The sequence below is a fragment of the Lonchura striata genome, chromosome 31, assembly GCF_046129695.1.
Source record: "Lonchura striata isolate bLonStr1 chromosome 31, bLonStr1.mat, whole genome shotgun sequence".
NCBI lineage: Eukaryota > Metazoa > Chordata > Aves > Passeriformes > Estrildidae > Lonchura > Lonchura striata.
In genome coordinates this window covers 5703881-5724628 of record NC_134633.1, presented here as the reverse complement: position 1 = coordinate 5724628, position 20748 = coordinate 5703881, and the positions used below count along the sequence as shown (strand labels likewise).

Genomic DNA, 20748 nt, shown 5'->3' with positions numbered 1-20748 from the left:
CCGGAGCCCCCCAAGGAACGAAACGGCCCCAAAATGACCCAAAATGTCCCAAAAATGCCCCAAACCGCCTCCCTCCGGCTCCAGCACTTTATTGAACAACATCTTGGGGTTCATATTTTGGGGAAGGGGCTCAGCCCCCCCCCGGTTCTGCCCAAAAAGGGGGTGAGGGGAATGGGGGGGGGGGGTTTCATCAAACCCCCCCACAAAAAAACCTTTGAGGTCGTTAAACTGCCAGAAATGGGGAAATGGGAGCTAAAAGGGGGATTTGGGGTGGTCTGAGGGGGGTTTGGGGCTCCCACATCGAGAATCCCCCAAAAATGCAACCAATTGGAAGAGAAAATGGGAATAAATGAGGATTTCGGGGGTGTCAGAGAGCATCAACGCCCCCAAAACCCCTTTTAAACATTTAACCGCCCCTAAAAAGCCATTTCAACCCCCAAAAACGCAATAAAATAAGAGAAATAAGGAGAACGAACGGGATTTGGGGAGATTTTGGAGTGGGGTCTTAATGTGGGGAACTGAATAATCTTCGAACAGTTTTGGATGGGGTTCCATCCGAAAAAAAAAAAAACAAAATAAACCACTTTAAACGTTGGAAACGGCCAAAAAACACGGAAAAAAGGACAGAAAAAGGCGGGAAAAACACAAAAAAAAAGGTGGAAAAAATGGGAATAAAGAGGAAAAGGAGGAATTTGTTGTGTTTCAGACGATCATCTCCAGCTGCCGGGCGTACTCGATCACCTGCGTGGCCAGCTCCGTCGAGGGGATCGGGGGGTCCTCGGCTTTCTGCTGCCGCCCCCCAAAACTGTAATAGTTGGAGGGACCCAGCACCCAGCCCCGCTGGGGGAGAAAAGGGGAAAAAAAGGGATGAAAATGGGTTTGGGGTGGGTATTGAGGGGTTTGGGGTGGGTATTGGGGGGTTTAGGGGGGATTTTGGGGGGTTTAGGGAATTTGAGGTGGGTATTGAGGGGTTATGGGGGGATTTTGGGGGGTTTAGGGAATTTGAGGTGGGTATTGAGGGGTTATGGGGGGATTTTGGGGGGTTTAGGGAATTTGAGGTGGGTATTGAGGGGTTATGGGGGGATTTTGGGGGGTTTAGGGAATTTGAGGTGGGTATTGAGGGGTTATGGGGGGATTTTGGGGGATTGGAGAAGGGTTTGGGGAATTTGGGGGGGGTATTGGGTGGTTTAGGGAGGATTTAAAGAGGTTTGGGGAGAATTTAGGGGGCTTTGGGGTGGGTATTGGGGGGATTTTGGGGGATTGGAGGGGGGTTTGGGGAATTTGGGGGATTTGGGGTGGGTATTGGGTGGTTTAGGGGGGATTTTGGGGGTTTGGAGGGGATTTAGGGTGGGTTTTGGGTAAATATTGGGGGGATTTTGGGGGATTGGAAGGGGTTTGGGGTGGATATTGGGGGGTTTGGGGGGATTGGAGGGGGTCAAAGGGGGTTTGGGGAGAATTTAGGGGGTTTGGGGTGGGTATTGGGGGGATTGGGGGATTGGAGGAGGATTTAGGGAATTTGGGGTGGGTATTGAGGGGTTTAGGGGGAATTCTGGGGGTTTTAGAGGGGATTTGGGGGCTTTCGGAGTGTTTTGGGGTATTTCTGGGTGTTTCACACCGTTTTGGGGTGTTTCAGACTGATTTTGGGGTGGTTTAGACCAATTTTGGGGCATTTCTGCCCGTTTTTGGGGTGATTCTAACCATTTTTGGGGCGTTTCTGCCCGTTTTTGGGGCATTTCTGACCATTTTTGGGGCATTTCTGACCGTTTTTGGAGCATTTCTGATCGATTTTGGGGTGTTTCTGACCGATTTTGGGGTGTTTCTACCCAATTTTGGGGTGTTTCCGGCCGATTTTGGGGTGTTTCAGGCCGTTTCTGGGGTGCCCCGTACCTTCTTGGCGTAGTCGGTCATCTTGCGGGGCGAGCTGAAGAAGAGGATCCGCGCCGCCTCGGGGAACAGGATCCGCTCATAGGCGGCCTCGATGCAGCCCGCGATCTCGTCCCTGGGGGATTTTGGGGCATTTTAGGGCAATTTCGGGATTTCAGGGGGATTTTGGGGGGTCTCAGGGGGATTTCGGGGGATTTTAGGGGGATTTTGGGGAATTTTAGGGGGATTTTTGGGGCATAATCAGGGGATTTTTGGGGGGTTTGCAGCCTGCGATCTCGTCCCTGGGAGGGAATTCTGGGGCATTTTAGGGCAATTTCGGGATTTTAGGGGGATTTTGGGGGGGTTTCAGGGGGATTTTAGGGGGATTTGGGGGGATTTTTGGGGCATTATCAGGGGTTTTTGGGGGGTTTGCAGCCCGCGATCTCATCCCTGGCGGGGGATTTTGGGGGTCTCAGGGGGATTTGGGGGATTTTGGGGGGTTTCGGGGGCATATTGAGGAGTTTGAGAGGGAAATTGGGGGATTTTTTGGGGATTTCAGGGAGGGTTCAGGGTGATTTTGGGGAGTTTGAGGGCAAAATTGGGGGTCTGAGGGGGGTTTAGGGGATTTTGTGGGGTTTTGAGGGGATTTTAGGGGAGTTTGTGGGTCAGAGGGGATTTTGGGGTGATTTTGGATGGATTTTGGGGTGATTTGGGAGGATTTTGGGCTGCCTGACCGGATGGTGTCCAGCAGGATGTCGATGAAGAAGGGTTAGCTCTGCCCAGTGAGGGGTTTGGGGTGGTTTTGGGGCAGTTTTGGGGATATTTCAGGGGGGATTTGGGGTTTTTGGGTTCCAGGGGAATTTTGGATGGATTTTGGGGTGATTTTGGGGGATTTTGGGCTGCCTGACCGGATGGTGTCCAGCAGGATGTCGATGAAGAAGGTGTAGCTCTCTGCTGGGATGTTGCCCTTGGCCAGGAACACTTTGTTGTAGCTGCCCTCCATCAGGTACTGGGGACAAAAAACGGGATAAATAACCCCAAAAATCCCACAAATCACCACAAATCCCCCCAAAACCCCATAAATGACCACAAAAATCCCATAAATGACTACAAAATCCCCATAAATCACCCCCAAATCCCCCAGACCTGCTCCAGGGACACGGGGTGCCGGATGAAGAGGTTCCCCTGATCCCAAATCCCCATAAATCACCCCAAAATCCCATAAATTCCCCCAGACCTGCTCCAGGGACACGGGGTGCCGGATGAAGAGGTTCCCCTGATCCCAAATCCCCATAAATCACCCCAAAATCCCATAAATTCCCCCAGACCTGCTCCAGGGACACGGGGTGCCGGATGAAGAGGTTCCCCTGATCCCAAATCCCCCCAAAATCCCATAAATTCCCCCAGACCTGCTCCAGGGACACGGGGTGCCGGATGAAGAGGTTCCCCTGATCCCAAATTCCCCATAAATCACCCCAAAACCCCCCCAGACCTGCTCCAGGGACACGGGGTGCCGGATGAAGAGGTTCCCCTGATCCCAAATCCCCATAAATCACCCCAAAATCCCATAAATTCCCCCAGACCTGCTCCAGGGACACGGGGTGCCGGATGAAGAGGTTCCCCTGATCCCAAATTCCCCATAAATCACCCCAAAATCCCATAAATTCCCCCAAACCTGCTCCAGGGACACGGGGTGCCGGATGAAGAGGTTCCCCTGATCCCAAATCACCCCAAAATCCCATAAATTCCCCCCAGACCTGCTCCAGGGACACGGGGTGCCGGATGAAGAGGTTCCCCTGATCCCAAATCCCCATAAATCACCCCAAAATCCCATAAATTCCCCCAGACCTGCTCCAGGGACACGGGGTGCCGGATGAAGAGGTTCCCCTGATCCCAAATTCCCATAAATCACCCCAAAATCCCATAAATTCCCCCAGACCTGCTCCAGGGACACGGGGTGCCGGATGAAGAGGTTCCCCTGATCCCAAATTCCCCATAAATCACCCCAAAATCCCATAAATTCCCCCAGACCTGCTCCAGGGACACAGGGTGCCGGATGAAGAGGTTCCCCTGATCCCAAATCACCCCAAAATCCCATAAATTCCCCCAAACCTGCTCCAGGGACACGGGGTGCCGGATGAAGAGGTTCCCCTGATCCCAAATCACCCCAAAATCCCATAAATTCCCCCAAACCTGCTCCAGGGACACGGGGTGCCGGATGAAGAGGTTCCCCTGATCCCAAATTCCCCATAAATCACCCCAAAACCCCCCCAGACCTGCTCCAGGGACACGGGGTGCCGGATGAAGAGGTTCCCCTGATCCCAAATCACCCCAAAAATCCCATAAATTCCCCCAGACCTGCTCCAGGGACACGGGGTGCCGGATGAAGAGGTTCCCCTGGATGTCGGGCGCCGGGAGCCGCTCCAGCTCCGTGTGGAACTCGGCCACGCGGTTCTGGGACAGCAGGAACAGCAGGTTCAGCCCCAGCAGCTGGTGCCGCGACGCCGACTCGGGCAGCTCCTCCCTGAGGGTTCCAGAAGGTTCTGAGGGGTTCTAGAACGTTCTGAGAGGTTCTAGAATGTTCTGAGGGGTTCTGTGCGCCCCAAAATCCCCCCTGAGACCCCCAAGTTCACCCAAACCCCCCAGCAGGTTCAGCCCCAGCAGCTGGTGCCGCGACGCCGACTCGGGCAGCTCCTCCCTGAGGGTTCCAGAACGTTCTGAGGGGTTCTAGAACATTCTGAGGGGTTCTGTGCACCCCAAAATCCACCCTGAACCCCCAAATCCCCCCTGAGACCCCCAAATCCCCCCAAACCCCCCAGAAGGTTCAGCCCCAGCAGCTGATGCCACGACGCCGACTCGGGCAGCTCCTCCCTGAGGGTTCCAGAACGTTCTGAGGGGTTCTAGAACGTTCTGAGGGGTTCTGTGCACCCCAAAATCCACCCTGAGCCCCCCAAATCCCCCCTGAGACCCCCAAATTCCCCCTGAGCCTCCCAGCAGGTTCAGCCCCAGCAGCTGGTGCCGCGACGCCGACTCGGGCAGCTCCTCCCTGAGGGTTCCAGAAGGTTCTGAGGGGTTCTAGAACGTTCTGAGGGGTTCTAGAATGTTCTGAGGGGTTCTGTGCGCCCCCAAATCCCCCCTGAGACCCCCAAGTTCACCCAAACCCCCCAGCAGGTTCAGCCCCAGCAGCTGGTGCCGCGACGCCGACTCGGGCAGCTCCTCCCTGAGGGTTCCAGAAGGTTCTGAGGGGTTCTAGAACGTTCTGAGGGGTTCTAGAATGTTCTGAGGGGTTCTGTGCGCCCCCAAATCCCCCCTGAGACCCCCAAGTTCACCCAAACCCCCCAGCAGGTTCAGCCCCAGCAGCTGGTGCCGCGACGCCGACTCGGGCAGCTCCTGCCTGAGGGTTCCAGAAGGTTGTGAGGGGTTCTAGAACGTTCTGAGGGGTTCTGTGCACCCCAAAATCCACCCTGAACCCCCCAAACCCTAACCCGGATCCCCCCAGACCCCCCAGAGCCCCCCCAAAACTTCCTAACACTAACCCAGAGACCCCCAGACCCCCCAAATCCTCCCCAGAACCCCTCAAACCCTAACCCAGATCCCCCCAGAGACCCCCCAAACCCCCCAATCCTTACCCAAAATCCACTCAGGGCCCCCCAAACCCTAACCCAGATCACCCCAAACCCCCCCAGAGCTCCCCAAAACCTCCTAACCCTAACCCAGAGCCCCCCAGAGTCCCCAAAGACCCCCAAACCCTAACCTAGATCCCCCAGACCCCCAAAAACCACCCCAAAGACCCTCAAACCCTAACCCAGATCACCCCAAACCCCCCCAGAGCTCCCCAAAACCTCCTAACCCTAACCCAGAGCCCCCCAGAGTCCCCAAAGACCCCCAAAGCCCAACCCAGATCCACCCAGACCCCCAAAAACCACTCCAAAGACCCTCAAACCCTAACCCAGATCCACCCAGACCCCCAAAATCCCCCCAAACTGTTACCCAGAGCCCCCCAAAGCCTAACCCAGATCCACCCAGACCCCCAAAATCCCCCCAAATCCCCCAGAACCTCTCAAAACTCCCCCAGATCTCCCCCAAAAACCCCCTTAAATTGCCCCAAAACCCCCCAAAACCCCCCAGACCCACTTGTAGTCGAAGTAGTAGCACTTGAGCTGGGCCATGTAACGCTCGAAGGAGGGAATGTCCTTCCTGAGGATGCTCCACTGGGCCCCAATCTCCAAAATATCCCCTGAAAATGGGCAAAAATGGGCAAAAATGGGCAAAAATCCCATAAAAATGGGAATGTCCTTCCTGAGGATGCTCCACTGGGCCCCAATCTCCAAAATATCCCCTGAAAATGGGCAAAAATGGGCAAAAATGGGCAAAAATCCCATAAAAATGGGAATGTCCTTCCTGAGGATGCTCCACTGGGCCCCAATCTCCAAAATATCCCCTGAAAATGGGCAAAAATGGGCAAAAATCCCATAAAAATGGGAATGTCCTTCCTGAGGATGCTCCACTGGGCCCCAATCTCCAAAATATCCCCTGAAAACGGGAAAAAATGGGCAAAAATGGGCAAAAATCCCATAAAAATGGGAATGTCCTTCCTGAGGATGCTCCACTGGGCTCCAATCTCCAAAATATCCCCTGAAAATGGGCAAAAACGGGCAAAAATCCCATAAAAATGGGAATGTCCTTCCTGAGGATGCTCCACTGGGCCCCAATCTCCAAAATATCCCCTGAAAACGGGAAAAAATGGGCAAAAATGGGCAAAAATCCCATAAAAATGGGAATGTCCTTCCTGAGGATGCTCCACTGGGCCCCAATCTCCAAAATATCCCCTGAAAATGGGCAAAAATGGGCAAAAATGGGCAAAAATCCCATAAAAATGGGAATGTCCTTCCTGAGGATGCTCCACTGGGCCCCAATCTCCAAAATATCCCCTGAAAACGGGAAAAAACGGGCAAAAATGGGCAAAAATCCCATAAAAATGGGAATGTCCTTCCTGAGGATGCTCCACTGGGCTCCAATCTCCAAATATCCCCTGAAAATGGGGGAAAAAAACCCAAAAATGGGAATTTGGGGTTTGGGAAAGGTCTGGGAGGGATTTGGGATAGATTTGGATCAGATTTGAGGGATTTGGGGCAGAATTTGGGGGATTTTTGTTGGATTCGGGGGAATTTAGGCAGATTTGGGCTGAATTTGGGGGATTTTTTTGTCGGGTTTGGGGAATTTTTGAGTGAATTTGAGGAATTTGGGATGGATTTGGGGCATTTTAGGTTGTTTTTTTAAGGATCTTGGGTTGAATTTCGGGGATTTGGAGTCAGATTTGAGGAAAATCTCCTAGAAAGTCTGAGCCAATTTTTGAGAATTTTTGGGGGGATTTTGGGGAACTTTTGGAATGTTTTTGGGGGATTTTTGAGGGGATTTTGAGGCGGTTTTGGGGAATTTTTGAGGAGGTTTTTGGGGAGATTTTTGGGAGGATTTTGGGGAATTTTGGAGGTGATTTTGGGGGGATTTTTGGGGTGTTTTAGGTAGATTTTTGAGGGGATTTTTGGCATATTTTTGGGGGGATTTTTAGGGTGTTTGGGGGGGATTTTTGGGGTGTTTTTGGAGGATTTTTGGGGGGATTTTGGGGAGTGTTTTTAGGGTGATTGAGGGGGATTTTTGGGGGTGTTTTTAGCGTGTTTGGGGGTGTTTCTAGGGTGTTTGGGGGGATTTTTGGGGTGTTTTTGGGAATTTTTAGGGAAATTTTGAGGGTGATTGGGGGGGATTTTTGGGGTGTTTTGAGGGATTTTTGGGGGGATTTTGGGGAGTGTTTTTAGCGTGTTTGGGGGGGATTTTTGGGGTGGTTTTGGGGGATTGTGAAGGGTGCATTTAGGGTGTTTGGGGGGATTTTTGGGGTGTTTTTGGGGGATTTTGGGGCACTCACGGGCCAGGATCAGCTGCTGCTTGGTCATGGCCGAGCCGGAGGTGGGGAGGAAGTTCAGGTCCAGCAGAGCCACCTGGGGGGATTTTGGGGGGTCCCTGAGGAATTTGGGGGATCCTGGGGGGGTCTCAGTGCCCCCCCCAGCCCCGACCCACCCCCTCCACTAAAGGTTTGGTGTTAATTGATGACTCAGAGTTAATTAATGGCTCGGCGTTAATTGGTGTTGACAGGAAATGACACAAAGGGGGGGGGGGGAGGGGGGTTGGGACACCCCAAAAATCCCCAAAATCCGGGAACTCCCCCCCAGCCACCTCCAAATCCCCCAAAATCCCCTCAAACCCCCCAAATCCCTCCAATTTCCCCTCAAACCCCCCAAATCCCCTCACACCCCCCAAAACTCCCCCAATTTCCCCTCAAAGCCCCAAATCCTCCCTAAATCCCCCCGAACTCTCCCAAAATCCCCTCAACCCCCCCAAAACCCCCCTAAATCCCCTCCAACCCCCCAAATCCCTCCAATTTCCCCTCAAACATCCCCTAAATCCCCCCAAAATCCTCCAATTTCCCCTCAAAGCCCCAAATCCCCCCTAAATCCCCTCAAACCCCCCCAAACTCCCCCAAATCCCCTCACACCCCCCTAAATCCCCTCACACCCCCCTAAATCCCCTCACACCCCCCAAAACTCCCCCAATTTCCCCTCAAACCCCCCAAATCTCCCCCTAAATCCCCCAAAACTCTCCCAATTTCCCCCAAACCCCCCAAAACTCCCCCAATTTCCCCTCAAACCCCCCAAACCCCCCAAAACTCCCCCAAACCCCCCCAAATCCCCTCAAACCCCCCAAAACTGCCCCAATTTCCCCCAAACCCCCCAAAACTCCCCCAATTTCCCCTCAAACCCCCCAAACCCCCCAAAACTCCCCCAAACCCCCCCAAACTCCCCCAATTTCCCCCCAAACCCCCCAAAACTCCCCCAATTTCCCCCCAAACCCCCAAATCTCCCCCAATTCCCCCCAAAACTCCCCCTAAATCCCCTCAACCCCCCCAAAACTCCCCCAATTTCCCCTCAAGCCCCCCAAAACTCCCCCAATTTCCCCCAAACCTGCCCCAATTCCCCCCAAACCCCCCAAGCCTGCCCCAATTCCCCCCAAAACTCCCCCAATTTCCCCCCAAACCCCCCAAATCCCCTCAAACCCCCCAAAACTCCCCCTAAATCCCCCCAAACCCCCCAAACCTGCCCCAATTCCCCCCAAACCCCCCAAGCCCCTCAAACCCCCCAAACTCCCCCTAAATCCCCCCAAACCCCCCAAATCTCCCCCAATTCCCCCCAGACCCCCCAAGCCCCTCAGCCCGCTCACCTTCAGCCTGCCCAGCGCCTCCCCGCACTTGGCCAGGTTGGGGCTCTTGCGGCCCCACTCGCCCTTGAGCTGCTCGTAGAGGCCGGCCGCGGCCCTGAGGCCTCCGCCGGGTCCCCCCGGGCCCGTCCCGGTCCCCGCCGGGCCCGGCCCGGCCCCGGCCCCGTTCGGCACCGCCATGACTGCGCGCAACGCGACCCCGCCGCGCTTTACGGCCTCCGCCGCGCTTTACGGCAGCGCCCCGCCCGCGTTGCCGTGGGAACGGCCGCGCTCTCCCCCCCTCCCGAGCCCCGCGCGTTTTACGGCGTCGCGCTTTACGGCCCTGCCGGGCGGGCGCGGTCCCGCGGGGACGCCGCGGTCACCATGGCAACGAGCGCCTCGCGGCGGCGGCGCTTTACGGCAGCGCTCCCCTCGGAGGCGGCCCCGCGGATTTTGGGGGTCCCAGGGCGGGTTTGGGGGTCCCCAGGGGGATTCGGGCGCCCCCAGGTTCAGTCTTGGACTCCTCAGGGTGATTCTGGGCTCCCCGAGCTGATTCTGGGCTCCCTGAGCTGATTTTGGGCTCCCCGAGCTGATTCTGGGCTCCCCGAGCTGATTCTGGGCTCCCCGAGGTGATTCTGGGCTAGCCGAGGTGATTTTGGGATCCCTGAGGTGATTCTGGGCTCGCCGAGGTGATTCTGGGCTCCCCGAGCTGATTCTGGGCTCCCCGAGGTGATTCTGGGCTAGCCGAGGTGATTTTGGGATCCCTGAGGTGATTCTGGGCTCGCCGAGCTGATTCTGGGCTCGCCGAGCTGATTCTGGGCTCCCCGAGCTGATTCTGGGATCCCTGAGGTGATTCTGAGCTCCCCGAGCTGATTCTGGGCTCCCCGAGCTGATTTTGGGATCCCTGAGGTGATTCTGGGCTCCCCGAGCTGATTCTGAGCTCTCCGAGCTGATTCTGGGCTCCCCGAGCTGATTTTGGGCTCGCCGAGCTGATTCTGGGCTCGCCGAGCTGATTTTGGGCTCGCCGAGCTGATTCTGGGCTCCCCGAGCTGATTTTGGGCTCGCCGAGCTGATTCTGGGCTCCCCGAGCTGATTCTGGGATCCCTGAGGTGATTTTGGGCTCCCCGAGCTGATTCTGGGCTCCCCGAGCTGATTTTGGGCTCGCCGAGCTGATTCTGGGCTCGCCGAGGTGATTTTGGGCTCCCTGAGGTGATTTTGGGCTCCCTGGACTGATTTGGGGGTCCTTGGGCTGATTTTGGGGTCCCTGGACTGGCCTGGGGCTCCCCGAGCTGATTTTGGGGCTCCCCGAGCTGATTTTGGGGCTCCCCGGGCGGATTTGGGGCATTTTCGGGGCGGTTGCCATGGCGACGGCCGCGCTTTGCGGCAGCCGCTTCCTTGGCGACGTAAAAGCGGCCAGAGGAAAGGGGGCGGGGCCTCGGGAGTGACGTCACTAGCGTGGAAATGCGTATGCGATGACGTCACTGTGATGAGCGTGACGTCACGGGATTCCCTGGCTCTCACTCAAAGCCGGGGTCGAGTTTTGGGGGTTTTTTTGGTGTGGTTTTTTTTTTTTTTAATTAATTTTTATTTTTGGTTTTTTGGGGGTTTTTTTAATTTTTTTTGTTTGTTTTTCCTTGGGCGCCCCTCCCCCATCCCCCTCCCCACCGCGCCCCTCCCCCACCGCGCCCCTCCCCCGCTTAGAAAACGCTGCGAGATAAGAAACGACCCCGGGGGGGGAGAGGGGGTCCCCTGAAGGAATTTTGGGGTCCCTGGGGGGGATTTGGGGTCCCTTGGGGTATTTTGGGGTCCCTTGGGGGGGATTTGGGGTCCCTTGAAGGAATTTGGGGTCGCTGGGGGGGATTTTGGGGTCCTCGAAGGAATTTTGGGGTCCCTGGGGGGGATTTGGGGTCCTTGTAGGAATTTGGGGTCCCTGGGGTAGATTTTGGGGGTCCCTGAAGGATTTCGGGGGGTCCCTGAGGCGGCCCAAGGGTCCCTGGGGTGGGGGAGGGGCAAGGGGGAACCCCGGGGAGGCGTTCCCGTCCCAGTGCTCCCAGTTCGATCCCAGTTTGGTCCCAGTTTGGTCCCAGTTTGATCCCAGTTTGATCCCAGTGATCCCAGTCTGATCCCAGTTTGTCCCAGTTTGGTCCCATTCTGATCCCACTTTGGTCCCAGTCTGATCCCAGTTCCCTCCCAGTGCTCCCAGTCCCTCCCAGTCCCTCCCAGTCTCCCCAGTCAGAACCCCTGGATGTGGCAGTGCCTCCAGGCTGGCACAGAGCTGCTCCCAGTCCCTCCCAGTCCCTCCCAGTGCTCCCAGTGCTCCCAGTATTCCCAGTTAGAGCCCCTGGATGTGGCAGTAGGCTCCCAGTCCCTCCCAGTCCCCCCCAGTCCCTCCCAGTGCTCCCAGTCCCTCCCAGTGCTCCCAGTTTCCCCAGTCAGAAGCCCTGGATGTGGCAGTAGTCCCTCCCAGTCCCTCCCAGTCCCTCCCAGTTCCCTCCCAGTGCTCCCAGTCCCTCCCAGTGCTCCCAGTTCCCCCCAGTTCCCTCCCAGTCCCTCCCAGTTCCCTCCCAGTTCCCTCCCAGTCCCTCCCAGTCCCTCCCAGTTTGCCCAGTTTCCCCGGTCAGAAGCCCTGGATGTGGCAGTAGGCTCCCAGTCCCTCCCAGTCCGATCCCAGTCCCTCCCAGTTCCCTCCCAGTCCCTCCCAGTCTGATCCCAGTTCCCTCCCAGTCCCTCCCAGTCTGATCCCAGTCCCTCCCAGTTCCCTCCCAGTCCCTCCCAGTCCCTCCCAGTGCTCCCAGTGCTCCCAGTTCGCCCAGTTAAAAGCCCTGGATGTGGCAGTAGGCCTCCAGGCTGGCGAACACCACGTAGAGCAGCCAGAGCAGCAGGAAGAGCGCGGCCGTCAGGATTTTGGGGGCGCGGGGCCCCCCCAGCTCGCCGCCGATGGGCGCGCGGCGCCGCCACAGCAGCACGCCGATGGCGAGGAAGGCGAAGATGGTGAAGAGCGTGACGGGGAAGGCCAGCGTGCCCGGCGGCATGCGGAACGCCCGGCCCTGCGCCGCCCAGTAGACGGCGGCCACCGACCAGGCCAGCCCCAGCCCCAGGAAGACGTTGACGGCGTTGGAGCCGGTGACGTTGCCGATGGAGGCGTCGGCGCACGGGTCCTGCAGAGCGGCCACGCGGCTGGCGAAGGTGTCTGCGGGCCACACGGGGTGGGGACAGCGGGGACGTTGGTGGCATCAGGGACATTGGGGGTATCGGGGACGTTGGGGACGTCGGGGACATTGGGGACATTGGGGGACACTGGAGATATTGGGGACATTGGTGGCATCAGGGACATTGGGGGTATCGGGGACGTCGGGGACATCGGGGACATTGGGGACATTGGGGGACACTGGAGATATTGGGGACGTTGGTGGCATCAGGGAACATTGGAGATATCGGGGACGTCGGGGACATTAGGAACATTGGGGACATTGGAGATATCGGGGACGTTGGGGACGCTGGGACGTCGGGGACGTTGGGGACATTGGGAAGATTGGAGATATTGGGGGTGTTGGGGACGTTGGGGGTGTTGGGGACATTGGGAACATTGGGGATGTTGGGGACGTTGGGGTGCTGGGGACGTTAGGGACTTTGGGGATGTTGGGGACATTGGGGGCATTGGGGCATTGGGGACATTGGGGACACTGGAGATATTGGGGGTGTTGGGACATTGGGGATGTCAGGGACATTGGGGACATTGGAGATATTGGGGACATCAGGGACATTAGGAACATTGGGGACATTGGAGATATTGGGGACGTTGGGGACATTGGGGACATCGGGGACATTGGAGATGTTGGGGGTGTTGGAGACATTGGGGACGTTGGGGACATCGGGGACGTTGGGGACGTTGGGGATGTCGGAGACGTTGGGGAGATTGGAGATATTGGGGGTGTTGGGGATGTTGGGAACTTCAGGGACATTAGGAACATTGGGGACATTGGAGATATTGGGGACATTGGAGATATTGGGGATGCTGGGGACATTTGGGACATTGGGGATGTCAGGGACATTGGGAACATTTGGGACATTGGAGATATTGGGGGTGGTTGGGGGTGTTGGAGACATTGGGGACGTTGGGGACATTGGGGACATTGGTGGCATTTGGGGACATTGGGGGTGTTGGGGACATTGGGGGACGTCAGGGGACATTGGTGGCATTTGGGGACATTGGGGACATTTGGGATATTGGAGGTGTTGGGGACATTGGGAGGTCAGGAGGACACTGGGGACATCACGGGGACATTGACTCCGTTGGGGACCCCTTTGTCCCCATGACATCACCGATGTCCCCAAGGTCCCCATGGTGTCCCCAAGGTCCCCGCGGTGTCCCCAAGGTCCCCATGGTGTCCCCAAGGTCCCCGTGGTGTCCCCAAGGTCCCCGTGGTGTCCCCAAGGTCCCCATGGTGTCCCCAAGGTCCCCGCGGTGTCCCCAAGGCCCCTCACCGGGGATGGAGGTGCCGAGCGCGACGAAGACGACGGCGTTGACCGAGTCCTTGAGGCCGAGGGTGCAGCCGAAGTGCGCGGCCAGGTCGCCGATGAGGGCGGTGAGCAGCGCGAGGAGGAGGATGGAGACGCCGAAGGCCGCCCAGCCCCCCAGCAGCGCCGTGGGCGGCACGCAGGCGAACAGAACCTTCCAGAAGACCGTCAGGAAGTGCATGACGTAGTCGAAGCACGACGGCAGCCGCTCCTCGCGGCCCTCGTCGTCCTCGTCCTCGTCACCTGCGGGGCGGCACCAGGGGGGTAGAACCACCAGGGGGGTGGCATTGGGGTCACCAGGGGGGTGGAACCACCAGGGCTGGGTCACCAGGGTGGTGGAACCAAGGTTGGGGTCACCAGGGTGGTGGCATCTGGGTCACCAGAGTGGTGGCATTGGGGTCACCAGGGGGGTGGCACCAGGGTTGGGGTCACCAGGGTGGTGGAACCAAGGTTGGGGTCACGGTGGTGGTGGAACCACCAGGGTTGGGGTCACCAGGGTGGTGGCACCAGAGTTGGGGTCACCAGGGGGGTGGCACCAGGGTTGGGGTCACCAGGGTGGTGGAACCAAGGTTGGGGTCACGGTGGTGGTGGAACCACCAGGGTTGGGATCACCAGGGTGATGGCACCACCAAGGTTGGGATCACCAAGGTGGTGGAACCAAGGTTGGGGTCACCAAGGTGGTGGAACCACCAGGGTTGGGATCACCAGGGTGATGGCACCACCAAGGTTGGGATCGCCAAGGTGGTGGAACCACCAAGGTTGGAGTCACGCTGGTGGTGGAACCAAGGTTGGGGTCACGGTGGTGGTGGAACCACCAGGGTTGGGATCACCAGAGTGGTGGAACCACCAAGGTTGGGGTCATCAGGGTGGTGGCACCCAAAGGTTGGACATTGTGGACACTGGATAAGGTGGGAAGACCCCGAGAGGACCTTGGGGACCCTGGGGACACCTTGGGGACCCTGAGAACATCCTGGGGACACTCGGGGACCCTCGGGGCCACCTGCGCTGACGGTGATGGCCTCCAGGAACTGCTCGCGCCACGAGTGCGTGCCGATGACGGTGGCCAGGTTGGTTTTCTTCATCAGCTTGTCCACCGTGTTCTGGGGACGTGGGGGACACGCCGGGGTCAGGGCGTCCCCGGGGGCGTCCCCAGGGTGTCCCCAGGGTGTCCCCAGGGTCACCTTGAAGTCGTAGGACTCCTCGATGACCACCTCGAGGCGCCGGTTGTCGCCCAGCACCGGCTTGCCCATGTCGGCGATGCGGCGCGCCTCCTCCTCCTCGGCCGAGAGCTGCCGCTCGGCGTCCCCTGCGCGGGACACGCGGGCACACGTGGGGACACGTGGGGACATGATGGAGACACGTGGGGACACATGGGGACATGATGGGGACATGATGGAGACACGCGGGGACACGCGGGGACACGTGGGGACACGTGGGGACATGATGGGGACACGTGGGGACACATGGGGACATGATGGGGACATGATGGAGACACGCGGGGACACGCGGGGACACGTGGGGACATGATGGAGACATGTGGGGACATGATGGAGACGTGGGGACACGCGGGGACACGTGGGGACACGATGGAGACACGTGGGGACATGATGGGGACACGGTGGTGGGACATGGGGACATGGTGGGGACAATGGGGACATGAAGACGCAATGGGGATGTGATGGGGACACGGTGGGGACACGGTGGTGGGGACATGGGGACATGGTGTGGGCGTGGGGACACGGCACGTGGCCATGGGGACACTAAATGGCCACCAAAGGAGACGTGACACGAGCGTGGGGACATGGGGACACCAAAGGGCCACCAAAGGAGACGTGACACGAGCGTGGGGACATGGGGACACTAAATGGCCACCAAAGGAGACGTGACACGAGCGTGGGGACATGGGGACACCAAAGGGCCACCAAGGGGGACGTGACACGAGCGTGGGGACATGGGGACACTAAATGGCCACCAAAGGAAACGTGACACGAGCGTGGGGACATGGGGACATGGCGTGGGGACATGGTGGGGACACGGGGACACCACAGGGGACGTGACACAAGCATGGGCACACCGATGGGGGCCATGGGGACACCAAAGGGGACGTGACACAAACGTGGGGACATGGGGCCACCAAGGGGGACGTGAGGCGAGCGTGGGGACACAAAGGAGGACATGGGGCCACCAAGGGGGACGTGAGGCGAGCGTGGGGACGCCGCGGGCGTGGCGCCGACGGGGACACCTCACGGGGCCGTGACGAGGCCGTGGCACGAGGACACGCGGGGGACACGGCGACATACACGTCACGGCACGTCCACGGTCACGGGCGCCTCCGAGGCCGAAGGCTCCTACCTTGGGCCAGCAGCAGAGCTGGGGAGAGAGGAGAGGGAGGGACGGTGGTGAGACCCCCGCCCGCGGTGCCACCACGCGTGGTGCCACCACCTCGGTGTCACCCCCTCGGTGCCACCACCCTTGGTGTCCCCGTACCCGAGATGCCGCGCTTGAGCCAGCGCGGCGTCCCCAGCTCGATGAAGAAGTTCTCCTTCTTCTCGTACTCCTCGTCGTCCACGATCTTCACCTTCAGCGTCTTCCTGGGGCGGGACACGGGGGCACCTTCGGCCTCAGGGTCGTCATCATCCTCATCATCTTTGTCACCATCATCATCCGCCACCATCATCATCATCATCCAATGTCATCGTCATCCATCATCGTCATCATCTTCCACCTTCATCCATCCATCATCCACCTTCTTCCTCTTCCATCTCCACCCAACCATGACCAAACCATCCTCTTCATCTCCATTCATCCATCTATTCTCCATCCATCGTCATCATCATCTTCCATCTCCATCAATCCATCATCCTCTTCCTCCTCCACCTCCACCCAACCATGACCCAACCTTGCTCTTCCTCTTCCATCCATCATCATCATCTTCCATCTCCATCCATCCATGGATCCATCATCCTCTTCCTCCTCCACCCAACCATGACCCAACCATGCTCTTCCTCTTCCATCTGTCATCATCATCATTTTCCATCGCCATCCATCCATCATCCACCTTCTTCCTCCTCCACTTCCACCCAACCAACGACCCGACCTTGCTCTTCCTCTTCCATCCATCATCCATCATCCTCTTCCTCCTCCACCCAACCAATGACCCAACCTTGCTTTTCCATCCATCATCATCGTCATCTTCCATCTCCATCTGCCCATGCATCCATGGATCCATCATCCATCATCCTCTTCCTCCTCCATCTCTACCCAACCATGACCCAACCATGCTCTTCCGCTTCCATCCATCGTCATCATCATCCATCTCCATCAATCCATCCATCCATGGATCCATCATCCTCTTCCTCCTCCCAACCATGACCCAACCTTGCTCCTCCACCTCCACCCACCCCGCCCCACCGCGTCCCCTCCCGCGCCGCCCTCACGCCGTCTCGTCGTTGCGGAACTCCAGCTCCCCGCTGGCGTCCTCGTAGTCGACGCCGCCGCCGCGCGCCGTCCCCTCCACGGTGCGGAAGGGCACCATGACGGTGCCGCGGGCGCCGGAGCTGCGCACCACCGTCACCTCCACGTGGCCCTGGCACTCGCTGACGCGCACCGAGCGCTCCCGGAAGCCGAAGATGCCGGCGTGGTCGTCGTCCAGGATGGTCACCGTGGCCACCAGCGGCGCCACCAGCTTGCCCTTGGGCCGGTCGTCGCAGTCGGCCTCGAACATGCCCTCGGCGTCGCCCACGCGCAGGTTCAGCAGCCGCACGAAGAAGTGCTCGTCCTCCTCGAAGATGTCGTCGTCGATGATGCCGATGGCCAGCTCCTTGCGCGTCTCGCCCGGCTTGAAGATCAGCGTGCCCTCGCTGTACTCGTAGTCCGAGCCCGCCTTGGCCGAGCCGTCCTCGGTGCGGAAGTCCACGTAGAAGGTCTGGTTGGCGCCCAGGCCCTGCTGGCACGCCACGGCCAGCGTCACCGAGCCGCAGTTCTCCAGGCAGTGGTAGAGGCACGGCTCGAAGAAGATGCGGCTGCACGCCTCGTCCTCCTCCTCGTCGTCGTCCTCCTCGCCGGCCGGCGCCGGCGAGCGCCGCGCCGCCTCGGCCGCGTGCTTCTTCAGCACGTTGCCGGCGCCGGTCATCAGCCGCGTGGCCTGGATGCGGTAGAAGGCGCGGCTCTTCTGCTGGTGCACCAGCGCCACGTAGTTGGCGGCGTCCAGCAGCTGCTCCAGCTCCTTCTCGGGGTGCTTCTGCTTCAGGTCCTTGAGGATCTGGATCACCTCGCGCCGGCTCTCGTCCAGCTCCTTCTCCTCGGGCGTGGGCGAGCCGCCGGGCTCGGGCTCGGGCAGCGCCGGGAAGCCGCCGTCGGCCTCCGGGTCCTTGGGCGGGCGCTCGGCCTCGGCGCCGATGATGATGCCGCTGCGCGGGTCGGCGCGGTAGCGCTTGTAGACGTACTTGTAGAAGAGCAGGCGCTTGTCGGCCGCCCAGGCGAAGACCACGCACGCCGGGAAGAAGAGCAGCGTCAGGAAGGCCTCCCACACCTGCACCACGCCCGGCGTGATCACCGCCAGGATCAGGTAGAGCCAGATGTAGGCGAAGATGCTCCACGAGGCGGTGACGAAGAAGACGCGCAGGTGCTTGATGCGGCGGCTCTCGCCCGCCGGGATGGCGTAGACGCACACGGCGATCACCACGAACATGTTGAAGGCGGCGCTGCCCACGATGGTGCCGGGGCCCAGCTCGCCGGCCTGGAAGCGGTGCCCGCACACCTCGATGAGCGACAGCAGGATCTCGGGCGCCGAGGAGCCCAGCGCCATCAGCGTCAGGTTGGAGACCGTCTCGTTCCAGATGCGCACGGTGCCCACGCTGGTCTCGCCGTTGGCCTTGGTGACGGTGATCTCCTTCTCGCGCGACGTGATCACCTCGATGGAGGCCATGAAGCGGTCGGCGATGATGGACACGCCCAGGAACAGGTACATCATGGCCACGAAGTAGACGATGGCGCGCGCCGCCTTGTCGCCGGCCGCCGGCTCGTCCGGCTGCCACACGGGCAGGAGGACGCCGGGCTGGCAGCGCGCCAAGCCGCGGCACGTGCCGTTGGCGCCGTCGGCCGCCGCGGCGCAGCCCCGCGGGCTCAGCAGCAGCCAGGCCGCCAGCGCCGCGCCCGGCGCCGCCATGGCGCCCACCTGGAGCCTGCGGATGGGGACGGGGACGGTCAGGTGAGGGGCCGGGAATTCGGGATGGGGAATTTGGGATGTGGGGCTGGGAATTTGGGATGTGGGATGGGGAATTTGGGATGTGGGGCACCCCCATGGCACCCACCTGGAGCCTGCGGATGGAGACGGGGATGGTCAGGTGTGGGGCAGGGAGTTTGGGATGTGGGGCAGGGAATTTGGGATGTGGGGCTGGGAATTTGGGATGTGGGGCTGGGAATTTGGGATGGGGGAACGGGAATTTGGGATCTGGGATCGGGAATTTGGGATGTGGGGCACCCCCATGGCACCCACCTGGAGCCTGCGGATGGAGACGGGGATGGTCAGGTGTGGGGCAGGGAGTTTGGGATGTGGGGCAGGGAATTTGGGATGTGGGGCTGGGAATTTGGGATGTGGGATGGGGAATTTGGGATGTGGGGTGTCGCCATGGCGCCCACCTGGAGCCTGGGGATGGAGACGGGGACGGTCAGGTGTGGGGCTGGGAATGTGGGATGGGGAATTTGGGATGGGGGATTGGGAATTTGGGATGTGGGAACGGGAATTTGGGATGGGGGAACTGGAGTTTGGGATGTGGGATTGGGAATTTGGGATGTGGGGCTGGGAATTTGGGATGTGGGGCGCCGCCATGGCACCCACCTGGAGCCTGCGGATGGGGACGGGGACGGTCAGGTGTGGGGCAGGGAGTTTGGGATGGGGAATTTGGGATGGGGGATTGGGAATTTGGGATGTGGGAACGGGAATTTGGGATGGGGGAACTGGAGTTTGGGATGTGGGATCGGGAATTTGGGATGTGCGGCAGGGAATTTGGGATGGGGAATTTGGGATGTGGGAACGGGAATTTGGGATGGGGAATTTGCGATGTGTGATTGGGAATTTGGGATGTGGGATTGGGAATTTGGGATGTGGGATCGGGAATTCGGGATGTGGGGCAGGGAATTTGGGATCTGGGATTGGGAATTTGGGATGTGGGATTGGGAATTTGGGATGTGGGGTTGGGAATTCGGGATGTGGGGCAGGGAATTTGGGATGTGGAATTGTGAATTTGGGATGTGGGGTTGGGAATTTGGGATGTGGGGCGCAGCCGTGGTGCCCACGAGGAGCCCCAGGGGGGAAACGGGATCAGGGATTGGGCTGGGAACCGGCGCCACGGATCAGAACCGGATCAGAACCGGACCCACGGATCAGAACCGGATCAGAACCGGATCAGAACCGGACCCATAGAACAGAACCGGACCCACGGATCAGAACCGGATCAGAACCGGACCCACGGATCAGAACCGGATCAGAACCGGATCAGAACCGGACCCACGGATCAGAACCGGATCAGAACCGGATCAGAACCGGACCCACGGATCAGAACCGGACCCACGGATCAGAACCGGACCCACGGAACAGAACCGGATCAGAACCGGACCCACAGAACAGAACCGGATCTGAACCGGACCCATAGATCAGAACCGGAGCCCCGGATCAGAACCGGATCAGAACCGGACCCATAGAACAGAACCGGACCCATAGATCAGAACCGGACCCACGGATCAGAACCGGACCCATAGAACAGAACCGGATCAGAACCGGATCAGAACCGGACCCATAGAACAGAACCGGATCAGAACCGGACCCACGGATCAGAACCGGACCCACGGATCAGAACCGGACCCATAGAACAGAACCGGACCCACAGAACAGAACCGGATCAGAACCGGACCCATAGATCAGAACCGGATCAGAACCAGCTCCATCCCTGCCCCACTCCTGTCCCAGCTCCTCCCCCAATTAATCCAATTAACGCCCCTCGCTGCCCCTCATTAATTAACCCATTAAGCCCCGGTCCCGGCGGGGATTCCCCAAACCCCTCGGGATTCGCCCCAGTTTTGGGGCATTTTCCTTCATTCCCGGGATTTTCCCAATTTTCCGCG

The 20748-nt window shown here is 59.1% G+C and overlaps 2 protein-coding genes across 2 annotated transcripts; both read right to left on the bottom strand.

Annotated features, from left to right (window-relative positions):
• Positions 1-73: 73 nt before the first annotated feature.
• On the bottom strand, positions 74-9317 carry PSMD8 (proteasome 26S subunit, non-ATPase 8). The gene is made up of 7 exons (XM_077789185.1): positions 9133-9317; positions 7784-7856; positions 5998-6100; positions 4222-4387; positions 2772-2872; positions 1888-1999; positions 74-840 (listed from the first exon to the last, which is right to left on the bottom strand). The coding sequence occupies exons 1-7, from the start codon at positions 9307-9309 to the stop codon at positions 703-705; spliced, it is 870 nt and encodes a 289-aa protein (XP_077645311.1). The 5' UTR covers positions 9310-9317; the 3' UTR covers positions 74-702.
• A 2534-nt stretch (positions 9318-11851) lies between these two features.
• SLC8A2 (solute carrier family 8 member A2) lies at positions 11852-18723 on the bottom strand. Its single transcript, XM_077789184.1, has 7 exons — positions 17064-18723; positions 16114-16217; positions 15979-15996; positions 14808-14932; positions 14627-14726; positions 13594-13869; positions 11852-12298 (listed from the first exon to the last, which is right to left on the bottom strand). Exons 1-7 carry the CDS (start codon positions 18596-18598, stop codon positions 11922-11924), a joined length of 2535 nt encoding a protein of 844 aa, XP_077645310.1. The 5' UTR covers positions 18599-18723; the 3' UTR covers positions 11852-11921.
• Positions 18724-20748: the final 2025 nt, after the last annotated feature.

Bases quoted from the DNA above. Each gene is read 5' to 3' on its own strand.
- PSMD8 (XM_077789185.1), bottom strand. From the start codon at position 9,309: ATGGCGGTGCCGAACGGGGCCGGGGCCGGGCCGGGCCCGGCGGGGACC. The intron at 2,873-4,221 runs GTCTGGGGGAAT...TTTTGTCCCCAG, and splicing joins ACCCCGTGTCCCTGGAGCAG to TACCTGATGGAGGGCAGCTA. The intron at 2,000-2,771 runs GTCAGGCAGCCC...AAAATCCCCCAG, and splicing joins ATCCTGCTGGACACCATCCG to GGACGAGATCGCGGGCTGCA.
- SLC8A2 (XM_077789184.1), bottom strand. From the start codon at position 18,598: ATGATGTACCTGTTCCTGGGCGTGTCCATCATCGCCGACCGCTTCATG. The intron at 16,218-17,063 runs GTGAGGGCGGCG...GTCCCGCCCCAG, and splicing joins TTCCGCAACGACGAGACGGC to GAAGACGCTGAAGGTGAAGA. The intron at 14,727-14,807 runs GTGACCCTGGGG...CCACGTCCCCAG, and splicing joins AGGAGTCCTACGACTTCAAG to AACACGGTGGACAAGCTGAT.